At 50.0% G+C, this 25,382-nt stretch overlaps 1 protein-coding gene across 2 annotated transcripts in view; it reads right to left on the bottom strand.

The window, feature by feature from the left end:
• Positions 1-853: 853 nt before the first annotated feature.
• Positions 854-25,382, bottom strand: part of LOC106595257 (serine/threonine-protein kinase B-raf) — a 64,800-nt gene continuing 40,271 nt past the window's right edge. For both annotated transcript variants that reach the window (XM_082964344.1, XM_082964345.1), the window contains 9 exons: positions 24,055-24,191; positions 23,280-23,482; positions 21,987-22,163; positions 17,673-17,719; positions 16,137-16,255; positions 15,209-15,340; positions 14,855-14,989; positions 11,141-11,291; positions 854-7,165 (listed from right to left, as the gene is read on the bottom strand). In XM_082964344.1, the coding sequence (XP_082820470.1) occupies positions 7,143-7,165; positions 11,141-11,291; positions 14,855-14,989; positions 15,209-15,340; positions 16,137-16,255; positions 17,673-17,719; positions 21,987-22,163; positions 23,280-23,482; positions 24,055-24,191 (1,124 nt within the window). In that variant the 3' untranslated portion in view covers positions 854-7,142. The remainder of the gene's footprint in view (positions 7,166-11,140; positions 11,292-14,854; positions 14,990-15,208; positions 15,341-16,136; positions 16,256-17,672; positions 17,720-21,986; positions 22,164-23,279; positions 23,483-24,054; positions 24,192-25,382) is intronic.

Genomic DNA, 25,382 nt, shown 5'->3' with positions numbered 1-25,382 from the left:
TGTAAGGTCTACTACACCTGTTGTATTCAGCATTTCACTGTGAGGTCTACACCTGTTGTATTCAGCATTTCACTGTAAGGTCTACTACACCTGTTGTATTCAGCATTTCACTGTGAGGTCTACACCGGTTGTATTCAGCATTTCACTTTGAGGTCTACTACACCTGTTGTATTCAGCATTTCACTGTAAGGTCTACTACACCTGTTGTATTCAGCATTTCACTGTAAGGTCTACTACACCTGTTGTATTCAGCATTTCACTGTGAGGTCTACACCTGTTGTATTCAGCATTTCACTGTAAGGTCTACTACACCTGTTGTATTCAGCATTTCACTGTGAGGTCTACTACACCTGTTGTATTCAGCATTTCACTGTAAGGTCTACTATACCTGTTGTATTCAGCATTTCACTGTAAGGTCTACACCTGTTGTATTCAGCATTTCACTGTAAGGTCTACTACACCTGTTGTATTCAGTATTTCACTGTAAGGTCTACTACACCTGTTGTATTCAGCATTTCACTGTAAGGTCTACACCTGTTGTATTCAGCATTTCACTGTAAGGTCTACTACACCTGTTGTATTCAGCATTTCACTGTAAGGTCTACTACACCTGTTGTATTCAGCATTTCACTGTGAGGTCTACTACAGCTGTTGTATTCAGCATTTCACTGTAAGGTCTACACCTGTTGTATTCGGCGCACATGACAAAAACTTTGATTTGATCCCTTGTATGACCGTCTTAAAACAATTCCACATGTTCGCTTAGCAGAACCCCAACCCCCATTTGAGAATGATACAATATGGATGCTGAATAGCCATTATATTCTCAATAAAAAGATTACACACAAACAGAACCGTTTTCATGCACTTCTTTAATATATCTGTTTTTCCATATTCACAACAAATACATTAAGCTCTTTCATCATCTTTTTATATAATACAGTTCTTAAATTATTTCATTTTTTTTTTTTTTTTACACAACATTTTTTTCTCAGAATGTCATTCTATCAAAATGTCTTCTTAATCCCTTTATTTCTTCATTTTAAAACATGTTATATATCTCATTCCATGTTGAGAGTCACCATGCCTCCTATTTAAAAACGGCCAGTATCTCCTTTATACAGCTATTTACAGACGACAACAATCATCTTCCAGAAGGATGAAGGTCTCAGTTGGAGGGGGCTTGTGGGAAACGTAGGCTTAAGGTGCAGGCAAGGACAGATGGGGGGGGGGTTACAGAAAATAAAAAGAACAGCGAGAAAGGTTAGAAACCGTCTTACAGTAAAGTAATACAAATAGAAGTAAACCATAACAGGCAAAGCTTTGATGGAGAGAGGGACAACTCAACAGGTTGTCAGTAGAGTCCCATAGCTTTGATGGAGAGAGGGACAACTCAACAGGTTGTCAGTAGAGTCCCATAGCTTTGATGGAGAGAGGGACAACTCAACAGGTTGTCAGTAGAGTCTCATAGCTTTGATGGAGAGAGGGACAACTCAACAGGTTGTCAGTAGAGTCTCATAGCTTTGATGGAGAGAGGGACAACTCAACAGGTTGTCAGTAGAGTCTCATAGCTTTGATGGAGAGAGGGACAACTCAACAGGTTGTCAGTAGAGTCCCATAGCTTTGATGGAGAGAGGGACAACTCAACAGGTTGTCAGTAGAGTCCCATAGCTTTGATGGAGAGAGGACAACAGGTTGTCAGTAGAGTCCCATAGCTTTGATGGAGAGAGGGACAACTCAACAGGTTGTCAGTAGAGTCCCATAGCTTTGATGGAGAGAGGACAACAGGTTGTCAGTAGAGTCCCATAGCTTTGATGGAGAGAGGACAACAGGTTGTCAGTAGAGTCCCATAGCTTTGATGGAGAGAGGGACAACTCAACAGGTTGTCAGTAGAGTCCCATAGCTTTGATGGAGAGAGGACAACAGGTTGTCAGTAGAGTCCCATAGCTTTGATGGAGAGAGGACAACAGGTTGTCAGTAGAGTCCCATAGCTTTGATGGAGAGAGGACAACAGGTTGTCAGTAGAGTCCCATAGCTTTGATGGAGAGAGGGACAACTCAACAGGTTGTCAGTAGAGTCCCATAGCTTTGACAGACCAATGCTTGTGAAGACATCCACCTTTTTGCTGCAACAGCATATATATCATAACATAAAGAACATGGCTGTATGCATCCCAAATGGCACCATACTCCCTACATAGAGCCCTGTGGGCCCTGGTCAAAGGGGGGCACTATAAAGGGAATAGGGTGCCATTTGGGATGCCTGTCAATCTGTAAAATAATAAGGGCACTCGTAACAACTCCTTCCTGCCGTTAGCTCCCCGGGTCATATTTATTTCATCCTTTATTTAACAAGTCAGTTAAGGACAAATTCTTATTTACAATGATGGCCTACCCCTGGGCCAAACCCGGACGACGCTGGGTCAATTATGCGCCGCCCCTATGGGACTCCCAATCATCGGCCGGTTGTGATACAGCCTGGAATCGAACCAGGGTCTGTAGTGATGCCTCTAGCACTGAGAAGCAGTGCCTTAGACTGCTGCGCCACTCGGGAAAAAAAAACTTTATTTTACAGATATGCGCTGTTAGTTCCTCGGGGGGGGTCATATCCGCCGTTAGTTCCTCGGGGGGTCATATCCGCCGTTAGTTCCTCGGGGGGTCATATCCGCCGCTAGTTCCTCGGGGGGGTCATATCCTCGGGGGGTCACATCCGCCGTTAGTTCCTCGGGGGGTCACATCCGCCGTTAGTTCCTCGGGGGGTCATATCCGCCACTAGTTCCTCGGGGGGTCATATCCGCCGTTAGTTCCTCGGGGGGTCACATCCGCCGTTAGTTCCTTGGGGGGTCATATCCGCCACTAGTTCCTCGGGGGGTCACATCCGCCGTTAGTTCCTCGGGGGGTCATATCCGCCACTAGTTCCTCGGGGGGTCATATCCGCCGTTAGTTCCTCGGGGGGTCATATCCGCCGTTAGTTCCTCGGGGGGTCATATCCGCCGTTAGTTCCTCGGGGGGTCATATCCGCTGTTAGTTCCTCGGAGGGTCATATCCTCGGGGGTCATATCCGCCGTTAGTTCCTCGGGGGGTCATATCCGCCGCTAGTTCCTCGGGGGGGTCATATCCGCCGCTAGTTCCTCGGGGGGTCATATCCGCTGTTAGTTCCTCGGAGGGTCATATCCTCGGGGGGTCACATCCGCCGTTAGTTCCTCGGGGCGTCATATCCTCGGGGGGTCATATCCGCTGTTAGTTCCTCGGAGGGTCATATCCTCGGGGGTCATATCCGCCGTTAGTTCCTCGGGGGGTCATATCCGCCGTTAGTTCCTCGGGGGGTCATATCCGCTGTTAGTTCCTCGGAGGGTCATATCCTCGGGGGTCATATCCGCCGTTAGTTCCTCGGGGGGTCATATCCGCCGCTAGTTCCTCGGGGGGGTCATATCCGCCGCTAGTTCCTCGGGGGGTCATATCCGCTGTTAGTTCCTCGGAGGGTCATATCCTCGGGGGGGTCATATCCGCCGTTAGTTCCTCGGGGGGTCACATCCGCCGTTAGTTCCTCGGGGCGTCATATCCTCGGGGGGTCATATCCGCTGTTAGTTCCTCGGGGGGTCATATCCTCGGGGGTCATATCCGCCGTTAGTTCCTCGGGGGGTCATATCCGCCGTTAGTTCCTCGGGGGGTCATATCCGCCGTTAGTTCCTCGGGGGGTCATATCCGCCGTTAGTTCCTCGGGGGGGTCATATCCGCCGCTAGTTCCTCGGGGGTCATATCCGCCGCTAGTTCCTCGGGGGGGTCATATCCTCGGGGGTCATATCCGCCGTTAGTTCCTCGGGGGGTCATATCCGCCGTTAGTTCCTCGGGGGGGGTCATATCCGCCGCTAGTTCCTCGGGGGGGGTCATATCCGCCGCTAGTTCCTCGGGGGGTCATACCCGCCGCTAGTTCCTCGGGGGGTCACATCCGCCGCTAGTTCCTCGGGGGGTCACATCCGCCGCTAGTTCCTCGGGGGGTCATATCCGCCGCTAGTTCCTCGGGGGGGTCACATCCGCCGCTAGTTCCTCGGGGGGTCACATCCGCCGCTAGTTCCTCGGGGGGTCATATCCGCCGCTAGTTCCTCGGGGGGTCATATCCGCCGCTAGTTCCTCGGGGGGGTCATACCCGCTGTTAGTTCCTCGGGGGGTCATATCCGCTGTTAGTTCCTCGGGGGTCATATCTTGGGTTGTGTCACAGTGAACTGAAGACAATGACCCAGTGTAATGGGAACGATGTCCTTCAGAAAAATCCATGACATTATACATCTCATGGCAGAAGTCTACATCTCTATTCTGGTTCATCTCCAGTATTCAAATTTGCTCTCCTGGACCTAATATATGGGCCAGTTTCCCAGACACAGTTTAAGCATAGTCCAGAACTAATAATGTAAAATGGTAGATTCTCCATTGAAAAAGTTATGACTCGTTTCTCAGCTGTAGAATATCTGTTCAGAGGTTCATAGAGGTCCTTTATCAAGTGTTTAATTCTTCACGTGACGACCGTGTCCCAAATGGAGCCCCTATTCCTTCTCCGGAACACTACCTGAGCCCCAAGTGCACCGTTAAAGGGAATAGGGAACTGTTTGGGATGTAGCCAATGCCCATTTTACACAGCCTTTGGCTTCCCCAGCAGAACATCCACTGTGTTTCCTTACAGATGGAACATGATGCGTTTAGGGTGTTATTCATCAACTCAAAATTCATGTTGTGACGGGATTTATTTGTTAATTAAAAAAATAATATAAAATAAAGGGAAGTCACCATTTTTGCTTCTTCGATAGATCTCTCACAAAGACACAAGCAGTTAAAACAAGACAGATGGCTCTCTCTCCCGGTCTCAAAGACAATTCAGAAAATGGCATTAACAAATTAGACAATATTTTTTTTTCGCAGGCCTGCCTGTCAACAAAAAAAAAAAAAAAGGCAAAACGACATCAACAAAAGACAAGTTAAAAACAGCTCCTTCGACCTTTCGACACACCGGAATGACAAATACAGCTGCTCGACTATAGAAAGGATAGGCATAAAAAAAATCAGACCACAGATTCCATTTTAATCCCCCACTCAAAAACACAGCTTCGGAGTGAAGTTTCCCCTTGGTACAGGTCTAGGATCAGCTGCTCCTACCCCAATCAGAACCTTAACCAACGGTGAGGGACATCCAATCAGTCCAGGGGCAACTTTAACCTACTCCCAACAACAACAAAACAAACCATTAAAATCCCACTAGTCTTTCAGCAGGCAGGAAGGTGATAGCAGCCATCTTGTTTACAGGTGCAAACAGGTGAATTGAGCTTCTGCTTCCTGTGTCTGTGATAAAAAAAACAATATCAAAGTCCACGACAAGAAGAGAAAGTCTCGTTGGTAGGTTATGACATGCACTGCCCAGATAGCTTTTCACCAACAGAATCAGAGGTGTGTGTGTGTGTGTGTGTGTGTGTGTGAGAGATCGGATCGTGTTCTGTGAACATAGCCAAGCTGAGAGGAGAAGCCGAGTCTCGTTGAGGGAGAGCAGTGAAACTTGTAACAGCACAATGCAATGTAAAACCTCAGACTACAAGCAGCTGCTATCTAACATGTAGACTAAAGCAGAACCCTATTCAATCGTTCACTTCCGAGCGGGAATCTTGGGACGTAGCCTGGGATCTTCCTTCCTTCAGACTTCACTCGGACCTTCAGATAGAGGGAGTCCCATTGTACGGTGTTCTTGTAGCTTCCATCCTTCCTCGTACAAACTCACTACAAAAAGTCCGTCCCCCCCCCTTCTCCAAAATAAAGATGGTCAAACGTGTGGCATGTCGGTCAGAGAGACTCCCCGTCCTCCACACCCCTGTAGACTCCGTAATCCCCCCAAAACACCAAGTCTAAAGAGGCACTGGCAGCCATCTTAGATTCACACAGTTTCTTTCTAACAAACCTGTTGATAAAAGCGATGTGCTATCCCTTCAAAATAACAATCCTCGGCTGATTTAAAAAAAAAAAGGTTCTTTATGACGCTAACGTAGCGAGGGTGAGTTCCCCCACTTCTGGTTTTCAGGGGAAAAGGAAGTTAGGTTGAACATTACTGTATACCTGAAAAGCTGATGCTGGCGTTTTCTGGTCGACTCCACATCAGCTATCAAATGATCCAAAACAGGGGTTAAAACATGGAGTTTTGTTGAGGCAAATGACAAGGCAAGATCACGGAGTCTGGCAAAAATGTGGAAAGGGCATCCTTCATTTCGAAAATGGACAGATCTGTGAGAGGCGAGGGAAAGTCTCAGAACCTCTGTCCTTTCAGTGAAGCTTGAGTCGAGTGTATTCGCGTGTGGCCTATCACCGGGTAGGAATGCTTTGTAGTGACAGTAAAAACATTAACGATCTCGCCAACAAAGAAAAGCTCAGAACAGCATCCCCCCCCCACCAATATCCTTAAAATCCCAAAAACAAACAAGAACTGGGGATTTATTTTCTTCAATAAATTAATCTTTCAAGTCCTCTTCCCACAGGGTCGACTCCACCCCCGTGAAATCCAGCTTATCAGCGATTGGCTTAGACCTGGCCCCTTCATCTCAGGTAACCAATGAGCAGGCAGGGAAGAAGTGTGGTTTCCTGTGCCTGTAGCGCCGCCCCTCTTCGTCAGGGAGGGGAATGAGAAGGGGTGTACTGCCCAAACCCTCAACCTCTAACCTCTCTTGACCCCCTAACCCCAATCCTGTCCTTGTGCTCTCAGTTACACTCCTCCTTCATCAGACCTACAGTCAAGAAGTGCTGTTCTCTCCTTTTGCACGATTCCCTTCTTCCTCTGGTTTGGTTTAACATTTCTTCAGTGTGTCTTCATTTGTGTATCTGCTATATGTGTCATTCAAGTTTTTCCTATTTTTTATCAGATTTTGTAAAAGTTTTTTCGATGTGGTGATTCCCCCAGCAGAGAAATCATCTGTAGAACTCCTGAGACGTGGAGCGGAGAGAGGAAGAAGCCGTCTTGTCTCTTCAGGTGTGGGAAGTAGAAAACAGCACGTTCTTTGAGACTAGTATGTTGGTTTTTGGTTAATGGATGAAGAAATCCACGGCAGGAACACAAGACTTGTTGAAGAGTGACGAGGGATGGACTGGCTGACTGGTGGAATCTGGATCAGCATCTTATTTAAATGCTGAAAACTCCCCTGGAAGGAAGAGACCAGAGATACGATCAGTGTGGAAGGAAGGAGAGATATGATCAGGTTGGAAGGAAGGAGAGATATGGTCAGTGTGGAAGGGAGGAGAGAGAAGATCAGGTTGGAAGAGACGAGAGAGACAGCAGCAGTACAGCGTGGAAGGGAGAGAGGAGAGAGACAGCAGCAGTACAGCGTGGAAGGGAGAGAGGAGAGCGACAGCAGCAGTACAGCGTGGAAGGGAGAGAGGAGAGCGACAGCAGCAGTACAGCGTGGAAGGGAGAGAGGAGAGACAGCAGCAGTACAGCGTGGAAGGGAGAGAGGAGAGCGACAGCAGTACAGCGTGGAAGGGAGAGAGGAGAGCGACAGCAGTACAGCGTGGAAGGGAGAGAGGAGAGCGACAGCAGTACAGCGTGGAAGGGAGAGAGGAGAGAGAGACAGCAGTACAGCGTGGAAGGGAGAGAGGAGAGAGAGACAGCAGTACAGCGTGGAAGGGAGAGAGGAGAGAGACAGCAGTACAGCGTGGAAGGGAGAGAGGAGAGAGACAGCAGCAGTACAGCGTGGAAGGGAGAGAGGAGAGAGACAGCAGCAGTACAGCGTGGAAGGGAGAGAGGAGAGAGACAGCGGCAGTACAGCGTGGAAGGGAGAGAGGAGAGAGACAGCGGCAGTACAGCGTGGAAGGGAGAGAGGAGAGAGACAGCAGTACAGCGTGGAAGGGCGAGAGGAGAGAGACAGCAGTACAGCGTGGAAGGGAGAGAGGAGAGAGACAGCAGTACAGCGTGGAAGGGAGAGGAGAGAGAGCAGCAGTAAAAGGGAGAGAGGAGAGAGACAGCAGTACAGCGTGGAAGGGAGAGAGGAGAGAGCAGTACAGCGTGGAAGGGAGAGAGGAGAGAGACAGCAGTACAGCGTGGAAGGGAGAGAGGAGAGAGACAGCAGTACAGCGTGGAAGGGAGAGAGGAGAGACAGCAGTACAGCGTGGAAGGGAGAGAGGAGAGAGACAGCAGTACAGCGTGGAAGGGAGAGAGGAGAGAGACAGCAGTACAGCGTGGAAGGGAGAGAGGAGAGCGACAGCAGTACAGGGTGGAAGGGAGAGAGGAGAGAGACAGCAGTACAGGGTGGAAGGGAGAGAGGAGAGAGAGACAGCAGTACAGGGTGGAAGGGAGAGAGGAGAGAGAGACAGCAGTACAGCGTGGAAGGGAGAGAGGAGAGAGACAGCAGTACAGCGTGGAAGGGAGAGAGGAGAGAGACAGCAGTACAGCGTGGAAGGGAGAGAGGAGAGAGACAGCAGTACAGCGTGGAAGGGAGAGAGGAGAGAGAGACAGCAGTACAGGGTGGAAGGGAGAGAGGAGAGAGAGACAGCAGTACAGCGTGGAAGGGAGAGAGGGACAGCAGTACAGCGTGGAAGGGAGAGAGGGACAGCAGTACAGCGTGGAAGGGAGAGAGGAGAGGGACAGCAGTACAGCGTGGAAGGGAGAGAGGAGAGGGACAGCAGTACAGCGTGGAAGGGAGAGAGGAGAGAGACAGCAGCAGTACAGCGTGGAAGGGAGAGAGAGACAGCAGTACAGCGTGGAAGGGAGAGAGACAGCAGCAGTACAGCGTGGAAGGGAGAGAGACAGCAGCAGTACAGCGTGGAAGGGAGAGAGAGACAGCAGTACAGCGTGGAAGGGAGAGAGAGACAGCAGTACAGCGTGGAAGGGAGAGAGAGACAGCAGTACAGCGTGGAAGGGAGAGAGGAGAGGGACAGCAGTACAGCGTGGAAGGGAGAGAGGAGAGGGACAGCAGTACAGCGTGGAAGGGAGAGAGGAGAGGGACAGCAGTACAGCGTGGAAGGGAGAGAGGAGAGGGACAGCAGTACAGCGTGGAAGGGAGAGAGGAGAGGGACAGCAGTACAGCGTGGAAGGGAGAGAGGAGAGGGACAGCAGTACAGCGTGGAAGGGAGAGAGGGGAGAGACAGCAGTACAGGGTGGAAGGGAGAGAGGAGAGACAGCAGCAGTCCAGCGTGGAAGGGAGAGAGGAGAGACAGCAGCAGTACAGCGTGGAAGGGAGAGAGGAGAGAGACAGCAGTAGTACAGCGTGGAAGGGAGAGAGGAGAGACAGCAGTACAGCGTGGAAGGGAGAGAGGAGAGAGAGCAGCAGCAGTATAGCGTGGAAGGGAGAGAGGAGAGAGAGCAGCAGTACAGCGTGGAAGGGAGAGAGGAGAGAGACAGCAGCAGTACAGCGTGGAAGGGGGAGAGGAGAGAGAGCAGCAGTACAGCGTGGAAGGGAGAGAGGAGAGAGACAGCAGTACAGCGTGCAAGGGAGAGAGGAGAGAGACAGCAGTACAGCGTGGAAGGGAGAGAGGAGAGAGACAGCAGTACAGCGTGGAAGGGAGAGAGGAGAGAGACAGCAGTACAGCGTGGAAGGGAGAGGGGAGAGAGACAGCAGTACAGCGTGGAAGGGCGAGAGGAGAGAGACAGCAGCAGTACAGCGTGGAAGGGCGAGAGGAGAGACAGCAGTACAGCGTGGAAGGGCGAGAGGAGAGAGACAGCAGTACAGCGTGGAAGGGAGAGAGGAGAGAGACAGCAGTACAGCGTGGAAGGGAGAGAGGAGAGAGACAGCAGTACAGCGTGGAAGGGAGAGAGGAGAGGGACAGCAGTACAGCGTGGAAGGGAGAGAGGAGAGGGACAGCAGTACAGCGTGGAAGGGAGAGAGGAGAGAGACAGCAGTACAGCGTGGAAGGGAGAGAGGAGAGGGACAGCAGTACAGCGTGGAAGGGAGAGAGGAGAGGGACAGCAGTACAGCGTGGAAGGGAGAGAGGAGAGAGACAGCAGTACAGCGTGGAAGGGAGAGAGGGGAGAGACAGCAGTACAGGGTGGAAGGGAGAGAGGAGAGACAGCAGCAGTACAGCGTGGAAGGGAGAGAGGAGAGACAGCAGCAGTACAGCGTGGAAGGGAGAGAGGAGAGAGACAGCAGTAGTACAGCGTGGAAGGGAGAGAGGAGAGACAGCAGTACAGCGTGGAAGGGAGAGAGGAGAGAGACAGCAGCAGTACAGCGTGGAAGGGAGAGAGGAGAGAGAGCAGCAGTACAGCGTGGAAGGGAGAGAGGAGAGAGACAGCAGCAGTACAGCGTGGAAGGGGGAGAGGAGAGAGAGCAGCAGTACAGCGTGGAAGGGAGAGAGGAGAGAGACAGCAGTACAGCGTGCAAGGGAGAGAGGAGAGAGACAGCAGTACAGCGTGGAAGGGAGAGAGGAGAGAGACAGCAGTACAGCGTGGAAGGGAGAGAGGAGAGAGACAGCAGTACAGCGTGGAAGGGAGAGAGGAGAGAGACAGCAGTACAGCGTGGAAGGGAGAGAGGAGAGAGACAGCAGTACAGCGTGGAAGGGAGAGAGGAGAGAGACAGCAGTACAGCGTGGAAGGGAGAGAGGAGAGACAGCAGTACAGCGTGGAAGGGAGAGAGGAGAGAGACAGCAGTACAGCGTGCAAGGGAGAGAGGAGAGAGACAGCAGTACAGCGTGGAAGGGAGAGAGGAGAGAGACAGCAGTACAGCGTGGAAGGGAGAGAGGAGAGAGACAGCAGTACAGCGTGGAAGGGAGAGAGGAGAGAGACAGCAGTACAGCGTGGAAGGGAGAGAGAGAGAGAGAGACAGCAGTACAGCGTGGAAGGGAGAGAGGAGAGAGACAGCAGTACAGGGTGGAAGGGAGAGAGGAGAGAGACAGCAGTACAGCGTGGAAGGGAGAGAGGAGAGAGACAGCAGTACAGCGTGGAAGGGAGAGAGGAGAGAGACAGCAGTACAGCGTGGAAGGGAGAGGAGAGAGAGACAGCAGTACAGCGTGGAAGGGAGACAGCAGTTCTGTTCTGATGTGATAAATGAGCCTTATTCATTGTGTCTATGTTACAATCCTATCTATTATTTCGACAGGCCAAATCGTTGATGACAGAATAGTTACGTGAGCACGTTTAAAATGGCAGTAACACTCTTTACATGGAGAGATGATGGGAACCCCCTCACCATATCCCCCCTGTATAGGGGTTTTGGGGGAGGCGCAGGCGTACAGGCTGAAGTCCTCCGTCTGGAACCCGGCTCGGTTCAGTGAGGGTTCCGACGCGGAGCGGTGGATCTTGGGTAAAGAACGCGCCAGAAGCTCAATGGACGCCAGGATCTGACGGAGGAGGTCAGAGGTTAAAAAGAGACGGTCACCACCAACAAGGTTAATAAGTCATCACTAGCCAATCACCTATCTCGAATCACTCGTCTCAAATAGGGACAAAGCTGACAGCAAGTCAGAGAATCTTAGATTCAGGCTGTCAGCAGAACCTCAGCTGGGCTTTCCAGCAGCTTTTAAACACAGTGAGACGTCAGTGTGAATTTATTTCTAATGCTCTGAGGCCACCTGGTGGTGGAACTAACACGTTCTCCTTCATCCATACAAGCAAAACAACTCCAAGGAGGGCTGGCTCGGTCCCCACACAGGTTACCAGCCTTAACCCACACAGGTTACCAGCCTTAACCCACACAGGTTACCAGCCTTAACCCACACAGGTTACCAGCCTTAACCCACACAGGTTACCAGCCTTTTAACCTGTCTGGGCCAGTGGGAGGCTTGCGTCCCACCCTAATCAACAGCCAGTGGAATCGCGTCGCGCTAAATGCAAAACCTCACAAATGCTATAACTTCAATTTCTCAAACATATGACTATTTTACACCGTTTTATAGATACACCTCTCCTGAATCGAACCACGTTGTCCGATTTCAAAAAGGCTTTACAGCAAAAGCAAAACATTAGATTATGTCAGCAGAGTACCCAGCCAGAAATAATCACACAGCCATTTTCAAAGCAACTAGCATGCATCACAAATACCCAAAACACAGCTAAATGCAGCACTAACCTTTGACAACCTTCATCAGATGATACTCCTAGGACATCATGTTACACAACACATGCATTTTTTGTTCGATAAAGTTCATATTTATATATAAAAACAGCATTTTACATCGGCGCATGACGTTCAGAAAATCTTTTCCCTCAAATGCTTCCGATGATCAGCGCTACAATTTACAAAATTACTATTCGAAAACATTGTTAAAATGTAATATTGTCATTCAAAGACTTATAGATTAACATGTCTTGAATGCCATCTCTTTGCCAGATTTAAAAATAACTTTACTGGGAAATCACACTTTGCAATAAACGACGTGGTATGCCCAGAAAAATAGTCTAGGCTATAAATGTTGGAGCCATCTTGGAACGATCAACCATCTAAAATACTATTGTAAATAATCCCTTACCTTTGATTATCTTTATCAGAAGGCACTTCTAGGAATCCCAGGTCCATAACAAATGTAGTTTTGTTCAAAAAAGTTAATAATTTATGTCCCAATAGTGTTAGCGCGCTCCGAAGGCTAGTGAAAATGTACCGTGTGCGTCTGACTTGTCGTCAGGAATGAGCAAAAAAAATATATTTAAGTTCGTTCAAACATGTCAAACGTTGTATAACATAAATCTTTAGGGGCTTTTTCAACCAGGGCTTCAATAATATTCCATTGGGACGGTTGCATTGTCTTTCAAAACGTTTCGAAAAGGGAGAGTACCCATGGGCGCCGACGTCACAATGGTAATGGCCCATCCCCTGTGACCAAGGTAAACATCCTCTCTTTCAGTCAATTTTGATAGGAGACTCAAACCACTTTGTAAAGACTGGGGACATCTAGTGGAAGCCATAGGAAGTGCTAAATGAATCACAAGCCCCTGTGTGTTTCAATGGCAAATGTTTGAAGTGATATCCACACATCAGATTTCAGTTTCCTGTCAGGATTTGTCTCAGGGTTTTGACTGCCATATGAGTTCTGTTATACTCACAGACACCATTCAAACAGTTTTAGAAACTTTAGGGTGTTTTCTATCCAAATCAAACAATTATATGCATATTCTAGTTACTGGGCAGGAGTAGTAACCAGATTTAAATCGGGTACGTTTTTTTATCCGGCCGTGCAAATACTGCCCACTAGCCCTAACAGGTTTTAACCCAGAACAGGTTACCAGCCTTAAAACCCACAACAGGTTACCAGCCTTAAAACCCACAACAGGTTACCAGCCTTAAAACCCACAACAGGTTACCAGCCTTAAAACCCACAACAGGTTACCAGCCTTAAAACCCACAACAGGTTACCAGCCTTAACCCACAACAGGTTACCAGCCTTAACCCACAACAGGTTACCAGCCTTAACCCACAACAGGTTACCAGCCTTAACCCACAACAGGTTACCAGCCTTAACCCACAACAGGTTACCAGCCTTAACCCACAACAGGTTACCAGCCTTAACCCACAACAGGTTACCAGCCTTAACCCACAACAGGTTACCAGCCTTAACCCACAACAGGTTACCAGCCTTAACCCACAACAGGTTACCAGCCTTTTAACCCACAACAGGTTACCAGCCTTTTAACCCACAACAGCTTACCAGCCTTAACCACATGAGCAGGAAGATGTTTCTGTTGAGGTGGATATCTTGGTCATTTTAAAACATTCAGCTCAACCCCTGGCATGTACAGTGAAGAGGCCTCCAGGGTTACCCGGGGGAACAGGGCCCGTCTCCAGCGTTACCCGGGGGAACAGGGTCTCGTCTCCAGGGTTACCCGAGGGAACAGGGTCCCGTCTCCAGGGTTACCCGAGGGAACAGGGTCCCGTCTCCAGGGTTACCCGAGGGAACAGGGTCCCGTCTCCAGGGTTACCCGAGGGAACAGGGTCCCGTCTCCAGCGTTACCCGAGGGAACAGGGTCCCGTCTCCAGGGTTACCCGAGGGAACAGGGTCCCGTCTCCAGGGTTACCCGAGGGAACAGGGTCCCGTCTCCAGGGTTACCCGAGGGAACAGGGTCCCGTCTCCAGGGTTACCCGAGGGAACAGGGTCCCGTCTCCAGGGTTACCCGAGGGAACAGGGTCCCGTCTCCAGGGTTACCCGAGGGAACAGGGTCCCGTCTCCAGGGTTACCCGAGGGAACAGGGTCCCGTCTCCAGGGTTACCCGAGGGAACAGGGTCCCGTCTCCAGGGTTACCCGAGGGAACAGGGTCCCGTCTCCAGGGTTACCCGAGGGAACAGGGTCCCGTCTCCAGGGTTACCCGAGGGAACAGGGTCCCGTCTCCAGGGTTACCCGAGGGAACAGGGTCCCGTCTCCAGGGTTACCCGAGGGAACAGGGTCCCGTCTCCAGGGTTACCTGAGGGAACAGGGGTCCGTCTCCAGGGTTACCCGGGGGAACAGGGTCCCGTCTCCAGGGTTACCCGAGGGAACAGGGTCCCGTCTCCAGGGTTACCCGGGGGAACAGGGGTCCGTCTCCAGGGTTACCTGAGGGAACAGGGTCCCGTCTCCAGGGTTACCCGGGGGAACAGGGGTCCGTCTCCAGCGTTACCTGAGGGAACAGGGTCCCGTCTCCAGGGTTACCCGGGGGAACAGGGGTCCGTCTCCAGGGTTACCTGGGGGAACAGGGTCCCGTCTCCAGGGTTACCCGGGGGAACAGGGGTCCGTCTCCAGCGTTACCTGAGGGAACAGGGTCCCGTCTCCAGGGTTACCCGGGGGAACAGGGGTCCGTCTCCAGGGTTACCTGAGGGAACAGGGTCCCGTCTCCAGGGTTACCTGGGGGAACAGGGTCCCGTCTCCAGGGTTACCCGGGGGAACAGGGTCCGTCTCCAGGGTTACCTGAGGGAACAGGGTCCCGTCTCCAGGGTTACCTGAGGGAACAGGGGCCGTTCCTCTCTCTTCTTCTTCATACAGTCAGCCATCAGCCTCCTCATGGCTTTAGGACAGTTGGAGCGCACCTTACTGAGGTCAGGAGACAGGTAGCCCCGACCCACCATGAAGATTATCTAGAGGAGAGAGGTAGAGGATCAGGTCAGGGGTAGGAGACCTTGCTCAGGTAGGACAGGACCCCAGACATCAACTCATAGAGAACATTATAAATATATAAATAAATATAAATATATAAATAAATATAAATATATAAATAAATAAATAAATATATAAATAAATATAAATATATAAATAAATAAATAAATAAATATATATATAACAGTAGAGATATCTACCTGGTCTCTGTTATTGATGTTGGAGTAGGGCAAGGCCCCAGACATCAACTCATAGAGAACAATCCCGAAGGCGTAAACGTCAGACTGGAAGCTGTAAGGGTTCTTATCCTGCAGGCGGATCACTTCTGGGGCCTACAGACAGACAGGGAGCAGCAGAGTCACACAGTTTACCAGATACACAGCCACACTGGCAGGGTTGGGCTCAATTCCAGTCAAGTCAGGAAGTACACTGACAATTGCAATTCTCGTCCAGGAGGAACATTTGGAATTAGAATTGTTTTGGTTTACTTCCTGAATTGACTTGAACCCTGGGTCTCAAAAGTATTGTCCTTGTTCCTGCCATCATCGCCTCCCTCTCAAACCGCACTGGAGGACAAGATTTGAGGTACCTCCCCCCAGACCATTTCCTCCAATGAGTTGAGGTACCTCCCCCCAGACCATTTCCTCCAATGAGTTGAGGTACCCCCCCCCCCCCCCCCAGACCCTCTCCTCCAATGAGTTTTGAGATGGAGGCCAGAAGAGAGGTGGTAAGGAACTGAGGAAAGACTAATTGTGTCAGAGCTCATGTCACATTCAGACTGATGCATTTATTCACTGTTTTCCTAAAAACAACTGATATCTGATCCTTTCAGAGCAGCTCTGATAACGTACATCACATTCTAATAATGTAGAATAATGTGGTTAGAGGGTTGGGCCAGTAACCGGAAGGTTGCTGGATCGAATTCCCCGAGCTGACAAGGTAAAGAAATCTGTCATTCTGCCCCCGAGCAAGGCAGAAGAGTTTGTGGGTTAAATGCGGAAGACATATTTCAGTTGAATACATTTAGTTGGACAACTGACTAGGTATCCCCCTTTCCCTAGATTGAATTCTCTTGCTAGTTGTTTAGTCTATTCAGGTTCTCCTCTTTATCCCTGCAGTATCACTCACCATCCACAGGATGGAGCCAGAGAGCTGTTCAAACTGGTGGGAGCCGCTCCAGCGTGACTTCACTGTGGCCAGGCCGAAGTCTCCTATCTTCACCGTCAGGTCCTCGTGTAAGAAGATGTCTGGGAGGAGAGGGGTTAAGGAAAAGAGAGAGAGGGGAGCTAGCTCCGTCTGGCGGGAGGGGAGCTAGCTCTCCGTCTGGGGGGAGGGGAGCTAGCTCTCCGTCTGGGGGGAGGGGAGCTAGCTCTCCGTCTGGGGGGAGGGGAGCTAGCTCTCCGTCTGAGGGGAGGGGAGCTAGCTCCGTCTGGGGGGAGGGGAGCTAGCTCCGTCTGGCGGGGGGGGAGCTAGCTCCGTCTGGGGGGAGGGGGGAGCTAGCTCCGTCTGGGGGGGAGCTAGCTCCGTCTGGGGGAGGGGGGAGCTAGCTCCGTCTGGGGGAGAGGGGAGCTAGCTCCGTCTGGGGGAGAGGGGAGCTAGCTCCGTCTGGGGGGGAGAGAGAGGGGAGCTAGCTCCGTCTGGGGGGGAGAGAGAGGGGAGCTAGCTCCGTCTGGGGGGGAGAGAGAGGGGAGCTAGCTCCGTCTGGGGGGAGGAGAGAGGGGAGCTAGCTCCGTCTGGGGGGAGGAGAGAGGGGAGCTAGCTCCGTCTGGGGGGAGGAGAGAGGGGAGCTAGCTCCGTCTGGGGGGAGGAGAGAGGGGAGCTAGCTCCGTCTGGGGGGAGGAGAGAGGGGAGCTAGCTCCGTCTGGGGGGAGGAGAGAGGGGGAGCTAGCTCCGTCTGGGGGGAGGAGAGAGGGGGAGCTAGCTCCGTCTGGGGGGAGGAGAGAGGGGGAGCTAGCTCCGTCTGGGGGGAGGGGAGAGGGGAGCTAGCTCCGTCTGGGGGGAGGGGAGAGGGGAGCTAGCTCCGTCTGGGGGGAGGGGAGAGGGGAGCTAGCTCCGTCTGGGGGGGAGAGAGGAGAGGGGAGCTAGCTCCGTCTGGGGGGAGGGGAGAGGGGAGCTAGCTCCGTCTGGGGGGGAGGAGAGAGGGGAGCTAGCTCCGTCTGGGGGGGAGAGAGGGGGGAGCTAGCTCCGTCTGGGGGGAGAGAGAGGGGAGCTAGCTCCGTCTGGGGGGGAGAGAGAGGGGAGCTAGCTCCGTCTGGGGGGGAGAGAGAGGGGAGCTAGCTCCGTCTGGGGGGAGGAGAGAGGGGAGCTAGCTCCGTCTGGGGGGAGAGAGAACCATGGATGTATCGGCTGGTGGCTGTCCATGCCAATTCATCAACTAACACCCTTGTCTTTCTTGCACCAACACTTGTCTTTGTCTCACCTAGTTCACCTGAAGACGGCTGCACTAACAGGAAGTCCCTCTGGATAACAGCGTCCTGCTAAATGACTCTACAACGTAAAAACAGATCTGAACACAGGACTATATCCTATCAACGACTTGTGATCAGGTGACACAGCAGAGAGAGGTGATTATGACGGCCTCCCTTATAGGTGGGTCAAAGGTCAAACAAGACTGTGAAAGGTGCTTGTTGGAACAGGTGAAAGGTCAGGGGTCAGAGAGGATACTGTTGCTCTTCAGATCTCTGTGGATGATGGATTTGGCGTGCAGATAACTAGGGAGGAAAAACCACAACAATCCCAGGATAGTTAGTACCGTAAATTCTGGACTATAAGCCGCAACTTTTTTCCCCACGCTTTGAACCTCGCTGCTTAAAACAATGACGCGGCTAATATATGGATTTTTCCAGCTTTCAATTTTTTTTTCTCCAAAAAAAAACACATTCTGTGACGTGCTAATTTTTTTGGCGGCATGAAGCTTTCATCAGACCAATGAAATTGCCGAACGGGTTAAGGTCAAACAACTTTTTTGTTTACTGTTAAATTTGTTTACTGTTGTTTACTGATTAAATCGAGCACTCTCAAACTTCCCATCATTCTGATTACGGTAGTCATTTTGTCACCCTCATCATGGCAAAGACACGGAGAAATGCATATGATGCAGCTTTCAAGTTGAAGGCGATTGATCTGGCTGTTGGAAAAGGAAATAGAGCTGCTGCACGGGAGCTTGGTCTTAATGAGTCGATGATAAGACGTTGGAAACAGCAGCGTGAGGAATTGACTCAGTGCAAAAAGACAACTAAAGCTTACTGCTAATTTTTAATTTTTGTTACAAGCCGTGTTTCGTTAAAGCCTATTTATTTTTGTTACAAGCCGTGTTTCGTTAAAGCCTGTATAAAGTTCATTTGTTTCAATGTACCGGTAGGCACCTGCGGCTTATAGACATTCAGTGGGTGCGGCTTATATTCAGGTGCGCTTAATAGTCCGGAAATTACGGTAATCAATAAACAGTACACATGTTTACAGTCCCAGGTTAGTTAGTAATCAAACGTTTACAGTCCCAGGTTAGTTAGTAATCAATAAACATGTTTACAGCCCAGGTTAGTTAGTAATCAATAAACACTGGTACACCAGTCTGTCCATGTTAAGACTCTCCTAACCTCCACTGTACCAGTCTGTCCATGTTAAGCCTCTCCTAACCTCCACTGTACCAGTCTGTCCATGTTAAGACTCTCCTAACCTCCACTGTACCAGTCAGTCCATGTTAAGACTCTCCTAACCTCCACTGTACCAGTCAGTCCATGTTAAGACTAACCTCCACTGTACCAGTCAGTCCTGTTAAGACTCTCCTAACCTCCACTGTACCAGTCAGTCCATGTTAAGACTCTCCTAACCTCCACTGTACCAGTCTGTCCATGTTAAGACTCTAACCTCCACTGTACCAGTCAGTCCATGTTAAGACTCTCCTAACCTCCACTGTACCAGTCAGTCCATGTTAAGACTTCCTAACCTCCACTGTACCAGTCTGTCCATGTTAAGACTCTCCTAACCTCCACTGTACCAGTCTGTCCATGTTAAGACTCTCCTAACCTCCACTGTCCCAGTCTGTCCATGTTAAGACTCTCCTAACCTCCACTGTACCAGTCTGTCCATGTTAAGACTAACCTCCACTGTACCAGTCTGTCCATGTTAAGACCCTCCTAACCTCCACTGTACCAGTCAGTCCATGTTAAGACTGTCCTAACCTCTACTGTACCAGTCTGTCCATGTTAAGACTCTCCTAACCTCCACTGTACCAGTCTGTCCATGTTAAGACTCTCCTAACCTCCACTGTACCAGTCAGTCCATGTTAAGACTCTCCTAACCTCCACTGTACCAGTCAGTCCATGTTAAGACTAACCTCCACTGTACCAGTCTGTCCATGTTAAGACTCTCCTAACCTCCACTGTACCAGTCTGTCCATGTTAAGACTCTCCTAACCTCCACTGTACCAGTCAGTCCATGTTAAGACTCTCCTAACCTCCACTGTACCAGTCAGTCCATGTTAAGACTCTCCTAACCTCCACTGTCCCAGTCTGTCCATGTTAAGACCCTCCTAACCTCCACTGTACCAGTCTGTCCATGTTAAGCCTCTCCTAACCTCCACTGTACCAGTCTGTCCATGTTAAGCCTCTCCTAACCTCCACTGTACCAGTCTGTCCATGTTAAGCCTCTCCTAACCTCCACTGTACCAGTCTGTCCATGTTAAGACTGTCCTAACCTCCACTGTACCAGTCTGTCCATGTTAAGACTGTCCTAACCTCCACTGTACCAGTCTGTCCATGTTAAGACTCTCCTAACCTCCACTGTCCCAGTCAGTCCATGTTAAGCCTCTCCTAACCTCCACTGTACCAGTCAGTCCATGTTAAGCCTCTCCTAACCTCCACTGTACCAGTCTGTCCATGTTAAGACCCTCCTAACCTCCACTGTACCAGTCAGTCCATGTTAAGACTCTCCTAACCTCCACTGTCCCAGTCTGTCCATGTTAAGACCCTCCTAACCTCCACTGTACCAGTCTGTCCATGTTAAGACTCTCCTAACCTCCACTGTACCAGTCTGTCCATGTTAAGACTGTCCTAACCTCCACTGTACCAGTCTGTCCATGTTAAGACTAACCTCCACTGTACCAGTCTGTCCATGTTAAGCCTCTCCTAACCTCCACTGTACCAGTCTGTCCATGTTAAGACTCTCCTAACCTCCACTGTACCAGTCAGTCCATGTTAAGACTCTCCTAACCTCCACTGTACCAGTCAGTCCATGTTAAGACTCTCCTAACCTCCACTGTACCAGTCTGTCCATGTTAAGACTCTCCTAACCTCCACTGTACCAGTCAGTCCATGTTAAGACTAACCTCCACTGTACCAGTCTGTCCATGTTAAGACTCTCCTAACCTCCACTGTACCAGTCAGTCCATGTTAAGACTCTCCTAACCTCCACTGTCCCAGTCAGTCCATGTTAAGACTAACCTCCACTGTACCAGTCTGTCCATGTTAAGACTAACCTCCACTGTACCAGTCAGTCCATGTTAAGACTCTCCTAACCTCCACTGTACCAGTCAGTCCATGTTAAGACTCTCCTAACCTCCACTGTCCCAGTCTGTCCATGTTAAGCCTCTCCTAACCTCCACTGTACTAGTCTGTCCATGTTAAGACTCTCCTAACCTCCACTGTACCAGTCAGTCCATGTTAAGACTCTCCTAACCTCCACTGTACCAGTCTGTCCATGTTAAGCCTCTCCTAACCTCCACTGTACCAGTCTGTCCATGTTAAGCCTCTCCTAACCTCCACTGTACCAGTCAGTCCATGTTAAGACTGTCCTAACCTCCACTGTACCAGTCTGTCCATGTTAAGACTCTCCTAACCTCCACTGTACCAGTCTGTCCATGTTAAGACTCTCCTAACCTCCACTGTACCAGTCAGTCCATGTTAAGACTCTCCTAACCTCCACTGTCCCAGTCAGTCCATGTTAAGCCTCTCCTAACCTCCACTGTACTAGTCTGTCCATGTTAAGACTCTCCTAACCTCCACTGTACCAGTCAGTCCATGTTAAGCCCCACCTCCCGTCCGTCGCCAGAGCCTCCCACCTCCCGTACCAGTCTGTCCATGTTAAGCCTCTCCTAACCTCCACTGTACCAGTCAGTCCATGTTAAGACTGTCCTAACCTCCACTGTACCAGTCTGTCCATGTTAAGACTCTCCTAACCTCCACTGTACCAGTCTGTCCATGTTAAGACTCTCCTAACCTCCACTGTACCAGTCAGTCCATGTTAAGACTCTCCTAACCTCCACTGTACCAGTCTGTCCATGTTAAGACTCTCCTAACCTCCACTGTACCAGTCTGTCCATGTTAAGACTCTCCTAACCTCCACTGTACCAGTCAGTCCATGTTAAGCCTCTCCTAACCTCCACTGTACCAGTCTGTCCATGTTAAGACTCTCCTAACCTCCACTGTACCAGTCTGTCCATGTTAAGACTCTCCTAACCTCCACTGTACCAGTCAGTCCATGTTAAGCCTCTCCTAACCTCCACTGTACTAGTCTGTCCATGTTAAGACTCTCCTAACCTCCACTGTACCAGTCTGTCCATGTTAAGACTAACCTCCACTGTACCAGTCAGTCCATGTTAAGACTCTCCTAACCTCCACTGTACCAGTCTGTCCATGTTAAGCCTCTCCTAACCTCCACTGTCCCAGTCTGTCCATGTTAAGCCTCTCCTAACCTCCACTGTACCAGTCTGTCCATGTTAAGACTCTCCTAACCTCCACTGTACCAGTCTGTCCATGTTAAGACTCTCCTAACCTCCACTGTACCAGTCTGTCCATGTTAAGACTGTCCTAACCTCCACTGTACCAGTCAGTCCATGTTAAGACTCTCCTAACCTCCACTGTACCAGTCAGTCCATGTTAAGATGCATCCCAAATAGCAGCCTATTCCCTATGGTCTGAGACTAGTTCTGGGAACAGGGTGCTAGTCGGGGTGCATCCCGTGTGTTGTGGATTAACTCACTCCATGCCCTGTGCCGTCTGCCGGGCGATGTCTATGAGCTTGATCATCTCAAACTTGGTCTCTATGATGTGTAGGTGGTGGTAGAGGGAGGAGCCCTCACACCACTGGGTCACGATGGCCAGCTGAGGCTTGGTGGTGTAACCCATGAACAACAGGATGTTGACGTGACGCGTCTTCCTGTTAGGGAACAGGGGGAGGACATCAAAACCACTGAGAAGGAGCTTTCAGCTCTCCATCCGGCATGTTATTTCATGGCAAAAACAGAAGCCCCGTTTACACATGACAAAAACAGAAGCCCCGTTTACACATGACAAAAACAGAAGCCCCGTTTACACATGACAAAAACAGAAGCCCCGTTTACACATGGCAAAAACGGAAGCCCCGTTTACACATGGCAAAAACAGAAGCCCCGTTTACACATGGCAAAAACAGAAGCCCCGTTTACGCATGACAAAAACAGAAGCCCCGTTTACACATGACAAAAACGGAAGCCCCGTTTACACATGACAAAAACGGAAGCCCCGTTTACACATGACAAAAACGGAAGCCCCGTTTACACATGACAAAAACGGAAGCCCCGTTTACACATGACAAAAACAGAAGCCCCGTTTACACATGACAAAAACAGAAGCCCCGTTTACGCATGACAAAAACAGAAGCCCCGTTTACGCATGACAAAAACAGAAGCCCCGTTTACACATGGCAAAAACAGAAGCCCCGTTTACACATGGCAAAAACAGAAGCCCCGTTTACACATGGCAAAAACAGAAGCCCCGTTTACACATGACAAAAACAGAAGCCCCGTTTACACATGACAAAAACAGAAGCCCCGTTTACACATGACAAAAACAGAAGCCCCGTTTACACATGACAAAAACAGAAGCCCCGTTTACACATGACAAAAACAGAAGCCCCGTTTACACATGACAAAAACAGAAGCCCCGTTTACACATGACAAAAACAGAAGCCCCGTTTACACATGACAAAAACAGAAGCCCCGTTTACACATGACAAAAACAGAAGCCCCGTTTACACATGGCAAAAACAGAAGCCCCGTTTACACATGACAAAACGGAAGCCCCGTTTACACATGGCAAAAACAGAAGCCCCGTTTACACATGACAAAACAGAAGCCCCGTTATTTCATGACAAAACAGAAGCCCCGTTTACACTATACTTGTCGGTTAGACTGTATATCCCAACACACCTAAGACCTGGAAGGTAGCAGTTAATTACCTCAACATCTGCAGTAAAACTAGTATTCTACATGACTTAACCGTTAATGCGTCTTACCGGAGGACTCCCACTTCGTTCTTAAAGGCCTGTAGCTGCTGTGGGGTGGGAGCTGTAACGTTCAGCATCTTTACCGCCACGTCGCCGTGCCACTTGCCCTTGAAAACGGTTCCAAAGGATCCAGATCCTATCCTCTGACCCAGGGTGATCTGACCTTCTGGGATCTCCCAGTCGTCACTAGAGTCCCGTCTGCCCAGGGTTTTCTACGGAGGGGGGGACACACACACAGAGACGGTTTACTTCCTGCTTTACAACAGAGCCGGTGCAGTCTTAAAGTGGCGGCGCACGGTTGAAGGGCTCTGTGCATTTCACCACACTAATGTGGTTTTTTTACTAGGTCTTTCTCCATCTGAATAGCTGGGCATTTATAGCCATCTTGCCAACTCCTAGTGTCATTGTTTGGCATCTCCATCTTATTGTAAACTTATTGATCCTGCTTTGTGATACACCAATCAGCTCTAAGAAGGTCTGTGTTACTTATACACCAATCAGCTCTAAGAAGGTCTGTGTTACTTATACACCAATCAGCTCTAAGAAGGTCTGTGTTATACACCAATCAGCTCTAAGAAGGTCTGTGTTACTTATACACCAATCAGCTCTAAGAAGGTCTGTGTTACTTATACACCAATCAGCTCTAAGAAGGTCTGTGTTACTTATACACCAATCAGCTCTAAGAAGGTCTGTGTTACTTATACACCAATCAGCTCTAAGAAGGTCTGTGTTATACACCAATCAGCTCTAAGAAGGTCTGTGTTTTGTAGCGGTCGCGTCTCACCATCTTATTGCGGTCGTCAGACGAGGACGATGACTTCCTCTCTCTCTGTGGACACGGAGACTTCTGAGGAGCCTTCACATTGGTCAATGAGCCAGGCAGCGAGGCCGGAGGCGTGGCCGACAGCCCTGCAGTCGACCCTAATTGGAAGTAGGAGAGGGAGGGAGGGGTTAGGGAGGGAGGGAGGGAGGGGGGGTAGGGTGGAGGAGGAAAACAAAACAAAAGATGAGGATGAGAAGAAACGGAGGGCCAACAGAAGGCAGTAGGAGGAGGAAGAGGAGGAAGACAGGGATTGAGTGACAAGAGAAGGGATATGTCCAGTCCCAAAATGACCCCTAGACCCTAAGCCCTAGGATCGACCCCTAGACCCTATGAGGTCGATAATAGGGTCAACCATAGGGTCTAGGGGTCAACCATAGGGCAGGGTTCCCCAATGGGCGATTTTATTTGGCCCCCAAAATGTTCAGATCAAAAATATTTTGTATAAATTGTATTAATAATTTTTCATTAAATTAGACAAAAAGAGAGTGTAAAATCATCAGAAAATGAGTTCAGTGATTTTAAATTTAGGAAATCTGTCCAACTATTCCAACACATAAATAGAGACTGACGTGATCGTATCCCAATGTAATCAAGGTTTGAAATGATTCTGTTTTTCCTGAAATATTATATCTCTCTGTTTGGGATACTTGCGGTTAATTTGCAGCGATACAAATGATTTATAACTATGTTCCAGAAACCATTTACCATCCTCTCAAGGATGGTAAACAAATTGGACCCACTGCTGAATGTAATTGGGGATCCTTGGCGTAGGGTCTAGGGGTCAGTTTGGGATTGGGCCATAGAGTGGGTTTCAGAGAACAGGAGGGTTGAGGGGAGTCAGTGTTGTGTCCTGGGGGTGTTGGAGGTAGGGGGGGTGTCACAGTGGGAGGTGGTACTGATGTTAACAGAACTGATGACTTCTACTCTTGTGGCTAGAGCACAGCACTCTTCTCCTAACCCGTCAAATTCTCCCCAACGGGCCACGTCAAATTCTGCCCAACGTGCCACGTCAAATTCTCCCCAGCGTGCCACGTCAAATTCTGCCCAGCGTGCCACGTCAAATTCTGCCCAGCGTGCCACGTCAAATTCTGCCCAGCGTGCCACGTCAAATTCTGCCCAGCGTGCCACGTCAAATTCTGCCCAACGTGCCACGTCAAATTCTGCCCAGCGTGCCACGTCAAATTCTTCATCTAGCCACAACCGTAGAAGCCATTAGTTCAGAGGAAACCATCAGTGTCACCAGTGTGTGAAGGAGAGGGTGTTGCTGGGATAGGGTGGTGTGGTGCCTG

Source organism: Salmo salar, chromosome 17, assembly GCF_965601325.2.
Source record: "Salmo salar chromosome 17, fSalSal1, whole genome shotgun sequence".
NCBI classification, from domain to species: domain Eukaryota; kingdom Metazoa; phylum Chordata; class Actinopteri; order Salmoniformes; family Salmonidae; genus Salmo; species Salmo salar.
Note: the sequence above shows the minus strand (reverse complement) of the source record. Positions and strands in the feature narration are given on the sequence as shown.